Source organism: Carassius carassius, chromosome 47 (genome assembly GCF_963082965.1).
Source record: "Carassius carassius chromosome 47, fCarCar2.1, whole genome shotgun sequence".
Taxonomy (NCBI): Eukaryota; Metazoa; Chordata; class Actinopteri; order Cypriniformes; family Cyprinidae; genus Carassius; species Carassius carassius.
The window spans coordinates 9,407,951-9,418,918 of record NC_081801.1 but is presented as its reverse complement, the minus strand read 5'-3'; the positions used below and the strand labels follow the sequence as shown (position 1 = coordinate 9,418,918).

The 10,968-nt window shown below is 36.6% G+C and overlaps 1 protein-coding gene across 1 annotated transcript; it reads right to left on the bottom strand.

Moving 5' to 3' along the window:
• Positions 1 to 4,062: 4,062 nt before the first annotated feature.
• LOC132130909 (crk-like protein) lies at positions 4,063 to 10,179 on the bottom strand. Its single transcript, XM_059542775.1, has 3 exons — positions 9,037 to 10,179; positions 7,147 to 7,609; positions 4,063 to 5,732 (listed from the first exon to the last, which is right to left on the bottom strand). Exons 1-3 carry the CDS (start codon positions 9,345 to 9,347, stop codon positions 5,598 to 5,600), a joined length of 909 nt encoding a protein of 302 aa, XP_059398758.1. The 5' UTR covers positions 9,348 to 10,179; the 3' UTR covers positions 4,063 to 5,597.
• Between the last annotated feature and the right edge of the window lie 789 nt (positions 10,180 to 10,968).

The window sequence follows — 10,968 nt, the reverse complement described above, 5'->3', positions numbered from 1 at the left end:
ATTATTACTATTATTTAACGTTTCTTCTGCCGAAACAATATAAATCTTAAAGATATGTAAAATAAGTAAAGATAACAGATGTGGTGCAAGACCGACTGGAACATTTTCTTTCACCAGCAGATGTCGATATTTCTAAAAGATTATTCACGTAGCGGAAATATCGCGAGAATTTTACTCGTGAATTGGAAAAAAAGAATGTTTTCTAAGAAATAATTCCGAAAAACATACTGTTTGAAACCTTAATGTCTATGGCTCTATAAAAACGAGTGAAAAAACGGTTGCCTTAAACACTAGAGTACAAAAATAAGTGAAGTGATCTACTGCTTCAGTAAAGTGTCCCTGAGTCATGGAAATGCGTTATATAAATTAAACTATAAATTATTATTATTATCATCACCTCTTGTGATATTTAATAACCCCGTCTTGGTTTTTTAATGCTATGTTTTGACTGAGACTTTTTTTCATAAGATAGAAGTCTACAAGATGCTGTAGGTTATTATACCAGCTTATTGACTTCAGTCGTATGAATCCCATCTATCTGGGCCTGTTATTTCTCACATTGGATACATTCTATAACACTGTCATTCAGTGTTCACTGAGGTTACTGGCAATCTATATATTTTATTTAATTTTACAAGGCTGCAGATTATGTTATTATAGCCTAATGATGCTTTAACCCTGCTGATTGTAAGAAATGAATCCTCATTTTAGTTTCTTATTAGGTGAGGGTACATGAGAGAGAAGCAGAAATCAAAATCCCAGTGGCGGTTCTGACTCTATATCTGACCCAGATCCCACGGAGAGCCAGTGGGGTGTCATAACTCAACATGGCCTCATTTCCACAGCAGAAGGCAGTGGTGTATGTCCTGTAAATGTTTAATCGTCAGCACTCCAAAATGCTGACTTTTCAAGCTTTTCTGTCATTTCAGTAGTTAAAATAAGATGGTACTAAGAAACATACTTTTTTGGTTGTTCCGATTCAAATGTTTTTAATAATTACATTGCACAGATGTGGTGAAGGTTCAGCTGACTGAGACTAATCTAACTAAATATAGGAAATCAGTGCTTCTGCTGTTCTGTGCACATAAATACTTTTTGCACAGATTTTCTGTTATATGAGGTTTACCTTGCAGTACCTTAACAGAAAAGAGAAATTGAGATGCAAAGTGATTATAGAGCAACTCTCTTTATGTTATTTTTTTCCATATTTCGAAAGTGCCATTTTATGCTGATATTGGGGCTGGCACTTTAAGAGTGAGTCAGCCACCTATAATGGTAAGGTTCAATCTATAGCAGCAGAATTATCCTTGGGACAGACTGTTAATGGGCTAAAATGGGCCTTCATCGACCACAGTTTCTGTAGCCCAGTGATGGTTATAAAAAAAAAAGAATCAATTTCCATCAATTCTAATGAGGGATATCACATTTAAATATGCACAATTAACTTTGCAGAAACTTGCAGATGAAAAGGGCTTAGAGTAAACCCTATACAATTAATAAAATAAATTTAAAAAGTCACAATGCAGCCACTCAACAGTATTGCTCAATTGAAAAAGATTTCAGTTTGGACAGACTTGTAGTTTTTATGGAACATATGGTGAATTCTTGATTTTATTCAGTTGATGTTTCCATTCCATGTCATACATTACATAAGTGAGTGGTGTCAAAATACACAACCAGTGTTTTCCAAATATAATCATAAATCATAAATTAAAGTAATAGTTCTGGCAAAAATACAAGTGCTTAATGCATAATAACAATTTGTCCGGTCCTCTGCTGACTTATTTGTTTAGAACTGTTTTGGACTGCTTCGTTTGTAAACAGTGCTTGATCTGTGCATATTTCTCTCCTGATTCAGACAAGGCCACTTTTTCACTGGAGAAAGGAATAATATGAATAGAGGACTTTGTATTTTATGAGATTAAAAATAGATTAATTTAACACAAACAAGACACTTCTCACTTCACTGGAGTCATTTGGATTACTTGTGGAATACTGTGATGTTTATATCAGCTGTTTGGATTCATTTTCACGGCACCTATTCCCTGCAGAGGATCCATTGTTGAGCAAATGATGTAATGCAAAATCTCTCCAAAATCTGTTAGGAACTCATCTACATGCGAGGGCCCGAGAGTGAGTATTTATTTATTTTGAGGGGAATTATTATTATATATATAATCTGGAAAACTTTTTCTCATATAACGTTACTTTTACTTTTGTATCTCTGATTCAGCTGACATAAAATCCACATCTCCTTCTACAAGCTCCCTTAAATATATATCAGTAAATAAAAATTGACGCCCAGCAACGATTATGCAATTTGCTTTATTTTTAGCTCCTCCGTTGCAGTGTCTGTCCGGCTCCCAAAATGGAAACACAGTCCTGGGGTAATAGTTTGATGCTGTCAAGTTTATCTGCACTTGTTTGTGAGAATCCTTAGACCAACACAATCATCTAAAAGCAAATGAGCAAAGGCCCTGCAAATAACAATTAGCTAGCTTATAAGAGTGACTGTATCCTCACTAACAAAACCTGGCATTCGATATATTTCAAAAGTAGGTTATATAAATGTAAAATAATCTGTAGGACTGATTGCAGGTTTAACAGAGATCTTTTAAGGTGAAGCGTGTAATTTCTACATCACCATAACAGAATTTAATTCCTCCCATCTTTCATCATTCACATTGAATCAACAAATTTTATTATGTCCTATTAGTCACTCTTTTGACGATTGACAAACTAGCCTGGTCCAGTTTGCAGCTTATTCTGGCTGGAACCACCCATATTGTATGGGAAATACCAGATTTGTAATCTACTAAGATGTAAATGTGACTCATAACACTAGAGCCTTAGGAAAATGATATAGCTGCTCAAACAGACTGGAGACCAGTTTGTTGTTTGTTAAAGCAGCAAAGAAATTACACATTTTACCTTTAAATAATACTTATCTTGGCTCCAGAATGTGGTCTACAGACTTTCCCCCAAATATTCCTTTGGCAACTGTTGCTATACAGTGCCCTAGGATAGCTGGGGAAGACTGTCATGCCAACAGAAAAGGAAACACAAGCAATTACTTGAGAAAAGAACCTGAGCAATAATGAACCCATTTTACATAACCATTTAGTTTGAACTGTTGTGATGATGTTGATGCATACATAAAGGTCAGAAGGCATATATACTCAAAAAAGAAGGGTTCCTGATTTACTGAAGAATTGGCCTTCATAACTTTCTCTAGGTCATAGGGTTTCTTTTTTTGGACACTTCATTAAAATTCTTTAATTAGGTCTTGTCTCCAGGGCACGGTCACAATCACAACTGCTAATAAAAAATTCAAGTGAGATGAAACAACCAACCTCTTGTTCCAGATACTAAACAGGCTGGTACGTCACCAATTGGGTGTAGAAATTGTCTGTAGAAACAGAAGCTTTGAAACGACCCACTTTAGGACTCAGAAGTCTCCAGAAAGATATTTGAACTTCTGTTTATGAGGTTCCCATTAAGAGATTGTTTACCCAAGAATGAAAATTCTGCCACCATTTACTCACCCTCAAGTTGTTCCAAACCTGTATGAGTTTTTTTTTATGCTGAAGTATGTTGGAAAATAGATGGTAGCCACCAACTTCCACTGTTTGTTTACCAACATTTTTCAAAGTTTATCTCTCGTGTTGAACAGCTGAGAGAAATCAAAGATTTGAAACAACTTGAGGGTGTGTAAATGATGATAGATTTTTCATTGTTCGATGAGCTATCTCTACTACTTCTTTTAAAAGGCCTTTTCATGAGCAGCCATTTGTGTTTGCTATTTTTTTTAGGATTCAATGTATTAGGAACTGCTTGGACAGATATTCATTTGTATGTCTGGTACCAATCTTAATCTTAAAATTAGGATGTAAACAATAACAGATTATAACTAGAAAAAAATAGTATTCACTATGTAAATGTCCAAAACGTTTTATAATTGTATTAAATTCTATGATATTTCAATTTTTGAAAATCACAATTCCCCTAATATTTCAGGCTTTCCATGGCAAGCCAATAAACAAAAAGTTGTTCATACACTAACAGAGTAGACGACATAAATTTTATTTACTCGTTCTGTACATAATGGGTGAGACCAGCATGGGTGTTAACCATGGGAAATATTATTAACATGTAAATGTAAGAAAATAAAAGGCACAATTTTTCATTAAACAAATGAGACCACATTGATATTCTGTAATGTGAAACAATAAACAGTAATACTGTTAAAGCCTTAGAAAAAAGGAAAACTTAAGTATTTGAACTTAAATTATTTGAGCTCTGCTATAAGATATGGGTTGGTCTATTAGCCTAAATTGATGCTAAGGATGTAAACCGGACAAAGGTGAATTCATTTCAAAAAGGAAAAACAAAGAAAATCAACAGACAGAAATAAAAGACATGACAAGAAGCAGCATTTAACCTAAGAGGGAAAACCCTCTTGGCCAGAAGGTCATGCACAGAGGCCACCAGCAGGCTTTTTAAATCCCTTTTTAGAAAATGCCAGTTTATTTCAACACACAGTAAATGCTTGATTCAACACCTGGCTAATAAAAACTGAATACCGTTTTTTTTATTTTTATGTCAGGTTACGGAGTCAAAATTGGGCAGAAACCGTCAAAAGTTAAAGCAGAAACCTTGTGATGTACAGTAACAATCAAGAAATGGTGCAAGATCCAGACCTTAACTGAATGAGAATCAGACACTTAAATTCAGTCCACTAGAGATGAGCTCATGATTGCACAGGTAACATTTCCAGCTTGTCCAATGGAAAAGATGAGGTGCGTTTTAACTCTCCCCAGACCCAATCTCGCATCGAAGGCATCACAATCAGATGCAAAAAGATCCACAGACAAGCCCTTCACCATTCAAAAGTTCCCCCTAGAGTCTAGCCACAACCATCTAGCTACACTACTAATGCAATTTACAGATAAATTATTATGGCACAAATAAAAAAGGCTACAGTAGACTAGTCCCACATACTATTTGAGGAAAAATTACTTTAAATGGTGAGTCTGTTTCTAAGGTCAATCAGGAGTGGTGCAGTTGTTGCTACTAAGAACCTGCCTCTGCAATACACTACCTTTATCTTCAAGTCATGGCTGTTACCAAAGGTCAGTATCACTAGGATTCTGTGTAACAAAATGTAACAAAAGACAAAATAACAGTTCAATTTTAAGTGAACAGTTGGCAATTAAACCAGAGGGTATAATTTCATTTTCTTAACATATTTTAAGCTAGCAACAGTTAAAGTTAATGACAGAAAACTGCATGAGAGTTGCAAAAAGGCTTAGGTCACTTTTGAGGACTCATTTCACCTTGTCACAGGTACAGATGTCGATGTGTGGAAATAATAGAATATTAAGGGCAGAAAAAAAAAATACTGATTCTCCTGTAACCAGGTGAGGGGGGGGTTAAGAACCGTTTGATTTCGGAGCTGTAAACAGTCAAAAGCCACGCAAATGGTTTGCTTGAGAAATGCACCACAGCTGAGCCCCAAGGCAGGCAAGCGTAATACCGGTGGTGACTCGATGGGGCAGCCGGCGAGCTGACGGGGTGCTGACAGCGCATGGGCCAGATCATTCGATCTCATCTGGGTTTTGGGGGTCCAATATTTTCACATGGGTGAAAGGGAACAAGCCTCTCCGGCCATTTACCTCCCCTTCCCACTGACCGTTGATGTTCATCCTAGTCACTTTCACAATGTCACCCACCTGTGAGGAAAAAAACAGGATGAAAATTATATATATATAAACAACGATCTGTTAAAGCATTTAGAGAAAAAAATTAGTATGACAGAAAAACTCTATTGGCTTCTTAAAAAAGAACTGTGAAATTTCATAAAATCCTAATCTATAAAATCAAGGGAAAGCCTGGGGAAAAGATGATGTCCTACCCAGCAGAAATCATTTCTAAGGAACAAAAGAGTTTCCATTTACACCTATTAAAACACTGATGAAAATATCCCTTATGAAAAATCATTATTGAATCATGTTAAACATTCAAAGCCATTATAAAATTGTCCTTTTGACACCAATTTTACAGGACTCTGCATATTAACCATTATGCTTCATTCACTCAAAATGTTTCAAATAGCTGGTTCTAAACAGACCCTTTTGCTTTAGGCAAACTGTCATAATCCTTGCTTCCATATACAAGCTGCACTTATATGTAAAATACAGCATACAGATGGAAAAATTGTGTAAAAAAAAAAAAAAAAACATAACACAAAAAATTGGGGGCAAATGACAATGTAAATACATATCCATGAGTTTTTCCACCTCTTTCCTGCACCATCCTGAATCAACTGGCACATTCTCAGGCTGACTAAGACATAGCTTAAGCAATGTTTTCTACAAATGAACAAGGCCTTGCATGTAGAAACGATAGAGGAGTGCTGGAACTTGCCAGGTATGATGACTAAGTATGGAATTTCATTCTAGAGACTGAACAAACCATCAATAAATTCTACACTGGTTAAGACAAAAAAATAAAGCCTTCCCCACTCAAAAATGAACAGTAACTGAGCCTCTGTGCTACAGTTCTTACAGATGTGCGGCCCACGCAAACTGCAAACTATAAAAAATAAAAATAAATGAGAATGGATTAATGCATTAAAAACCTATTCAAAGACGGTGAAGAAAGACAGGAAGAAACACTTTGGATATTAAGCTTTATTTTTCACTAACATGTCAATAGCTCTGTCTAAGGAAAGTCCCTCAAAAACATAGAACTGAGCTGACAAATGTGTCATCAAGAGAAAATATTGGTCATTTCACATTTCCATGTTATCAGGACCATCTGACCAAAAGTAATGATAGGTAAAATCCCTTTAAATGTGTAATCACTGCACCAGTTAAAAAGCATAGAGGAATAGCTTCATTACGTGTCTATAACAGCCAGTCCTGCATCTTGTATTGCTATAAATCAACCAATCGATTAGCCAGCAAAAATCCATACTTACTGAATTACCTACTGTAATTAGTAAACTGAAGAAAATAAATTATGGTATAGGTTTTAGTGGGCATAATTATTATCCCTCATCAATAAAACAATAGAAACTTGCAGATTCACCTCAGGCGAAAAAGCAAATTTTGATTTATGGAAATCCATACGTTAGTTACCTACCTCTAGGGCTAAAGCGGTCTTATCATATGCACATGGCACTCGTTTCTGGATCGCCTTCGCCATTACTGGCCCATTCTGCACAGAAGGCAGTGGGTTGATGACAGCGCCAGGTGTAATGGGTGATGGAGTCTGAGGCTGAGCATAGGCGTGTGCTGGCTCAGGGATGCCATAGCTATTGGAATTGCGTGAACCATGGCCAGGCTGACCAGAATGAGGTGAAGGCCTCACTAGCTTTTCCACGTAGGGAACAGGAATCATGCCTACTCGGCCTTCTTTGTTCTTGGCACTCCACCACTGCTCCTCCGGCCTCTCTAGAATAATTAGGATTTCACCCTTCTTGAAAGGAAGGTCTTCAGCATCGCTACCAGTGAAGTCATAAAGAGTCCGCACATACTCCTGGTTCTCATCTCCGAATCCCCCAGATGGCTGAATAGGAACACTGGGCAGAGGGGTACTGGGGTACCTGTAATACAACGATGAAAGTATTTTTAGAATTGAATAATCAAAAACAAGAAGAGGATTTTTAACAGCACATCAAAGGGGAAATGCTTAACTCCACTTCTTGTTAGGCAGTTAGTCTTTTGTAATATCCAATCCACTTCTGAATGTGCACTTTCACATGTACAGTTAACTTCCTGGTATCTTAAATAGGAATGACTGAATTTCTTTTTAATGCAACGCTCAATGAGAACATTTTAAAACAAACAGGAAGGAAATTCAGGGGAATTACAGTTATGTTCAAATGACCACTTTCAGCTTGCCCATAATGAGGATAAAAGCTATAAGAAGCTGTTTTAACAGTTACTTATTAAAACAAGTAACACCTATAGGATTTAATAATAACGAGTACGTAAGGCAGTAGTGATCATTACCTTTCCCAATTTACAGTAAGCGTATTAGCTGGCGAAGATTTCTAAATGATGCCAATTTTGGTTGGCCATACAAAACTGCCAAATATTATATTCATACTATAATAAATAAGATCACAAGATGTAATAGTTATGCATTTTGTCTGTTAAACTAAATACATGGCTTTAACTAACCACATGACTTTTGTCAACATAAACGTATATTATTGCCATTTATGGACCTTTTCTTAATTGTAACACTGAATCTGCAGTTTCTTTGAAGCTAAACTAACCGCTCTTTGTTAGTTACAAATTGCTGCTATTTCAGTTTTACTAGTACTAATTCATAAGATACCATACTTACAAGATACTAGCAGCTTTTTCCAATTGTAACTAGTAATATTTTTTTACCTCACTAGTTACAACAACTTTTTACTTGTCATATTTAATCATTTAAAAAGTGGACATTCTGATTGTTTAATCAAAACTTGTTAGCAGTTGTATTAATACACTAGTACAAAGTAACTGTTACTAGTAACTAAAACAATGTTCCAGCACCTAAGACCTACTGGTTGCACTTTATTTTACAGTACGTGTACTTTCATGTATTTATAGTGTACTTAGTGTATTTATCTAAGAAAGTTCTGCTAATACAAGGTAACTACATGGGGTAGGGGTAGGTTTAGGTTCAGGGTTAGTACATAGTTATTGTAATTACTATAATAAGTACATAGTATGTACATGAGGAACAGGACTGTAAAATAAAGTGCTACCGACCTACTTGTCACAATTGACACAGTGACTAGTTTCAGCTAGCATCAGTGCTATTATTAATCAGTACAATTGTCTCACAGTCACTTGTGAAATTGAGAGACGCTAATCTATTAAATTCAAATAAAAACGAGAACTGGTAATATAAAAGAGATCCTAGTTCGTTTTAATGAATGAATGTTTAAACGGCTTGCCATAGCAAATAAAAGGAGGGAAATGTACATGAGTGAGAAAAGGGGTGGATGGTGTCAAAACGAAATGTAGCTCTTACCTTGGTGCTGGCTCTATCAGGGTGGTCGTATCCAGATAATGTATTTTATAGAACTCCAAAAGGCCAGGTAGATTATCAAACTCTTGGTCGCCTATCTTGAATCTCTTGTTTGGTAAAGAGTTGATGATATAGTGAGAAACTTTGGAGTTCTCGGACACTGACAGTACATAATCACCAGGACAGGTGGACGAATCTCGCACCAAAAACATCCCGTGTCTCTGTCCCTGTAGCCTATTCTGCGCCTCCTGTCTCGAAACCGGCCCGAAATACCAGCTGGCTCGGTCCGTGGAGTCAAACCGTGCCGACGACATGTTTGCTCAAAATACAACTGTAGTTGACTTATTCGAAAAAGGAAACAGAAATAAGCAATAATTAAAACAACAAACGCTTATTCTTGCGAGCGGCCCAACACTTTTTGATCCGACGGTCCTACTGAACCGCAACCTGACGTTTGACCAGACAGGCTGCGACTGGCGTCAACCAACTTTGATGCATCGCTAAATTTCCACCAACAGAAGAATCACGACGGACTAAGAACAGGTTTAAACAACCCCAAAAGTTCGCAAAGAACCCAAAAAATACGTTTAGAATTAAAGTTCCCCTTTACGCTCTCTCTTCCGTGAAAGCAGCTGCAGCTTATGAGACAATATAATGCGTTAGCCAGCTAGCGTTAGCCGTTTTCACTCACCGTCCGTTCAGGATGAGGAAAATAACGCCACAATATATTAATAAATCGCTCTGCATGACGACTCAAGACGACATATGGCGGTCGGGTCCAACAACGAGTCCTTCTTCGTTAATACACCAAAGTACGAAAGAGTTCTGTCTCTTATTTATACTCCCAACAGACTTCGAAGGCTGTAACAAAAATGGCGGCCCGCAACACGTCTTCACACACAACGAATTTCTGAAATAATCTCACAACAGAAAGTTTCCCTCCTTGCGCGGCGCTTCCCTGTATGAGGATCGATGCTGCCACGCGACAAGACGACCAAGATGATTAAAACAAAACAAAAAAATCTGTTTGTTGTGTTTTCTGTTCCTTCCCAGGATTGGTGTAAAAGCTGCTTCAGCTCCCCCACACCTTCCGAGAAATGGCGTCTGGAGGGCGGTTCTGCGCGCGCTCCCGGTCTGTCTGATCACCCATCACGAGCGCCTAGAGCTGCTGTTACTTAAAAGGAAGAATAAAATGAGTGGCTTGCAGAGACGCGGCATTTCAAAAGCTCTGAACCGCGCATAATTAGGAATATAAGGCACTGACTGAGTAGGAGATTGTATAGCTGGTGTGTATAATAATGTGAAAGTTGTAATATTAGTTGCTAAAGTTATAGTTGTCGTCGAAATTTGGATGGCCCACATTTCATTTGGAGACCTGATGTTGACATGGCAATTGAGGTGTAAAAATAAGCCTACTTTAATAAAAGTATGGATATTGTGTGAAGATTTTAAGTAGCGAATAGCCAAAAACGTTTCTATGTTTAACTGTAGGTTACTTAATTTAAAAAAGGTTCAAATACAATTTTAATGAGTAAAAAAAAAGGCTTTAATTTTTGTTTTTATAAAAGTATAGCTATCATTATTATAGTGTGAACAGGCCATTATTCAGAAGCATTACACCTGTGGATATGAACAAATTATGTTGCGTTTCCTAAGTTTCTAGAAAACACTTCCTTTGTCATCCTAAATACTAGTGCTGTCAAACAATTAATCGCATGTAAAATAAAAGTTTATGTTTTCATATGTGTGTGTACTGTGTAAATGTATATTACAAATGTATATATGTAATGTATATGCAAAAATATATGCATGTAAACGCATGTAAATATTTTCAAAATATATACATGCGTGTGTGTTTATTTATATATACATAATAAATATACACAGCACACACACACATATATTGTAAACAATTTTTTTTATTCTGTATGCGAT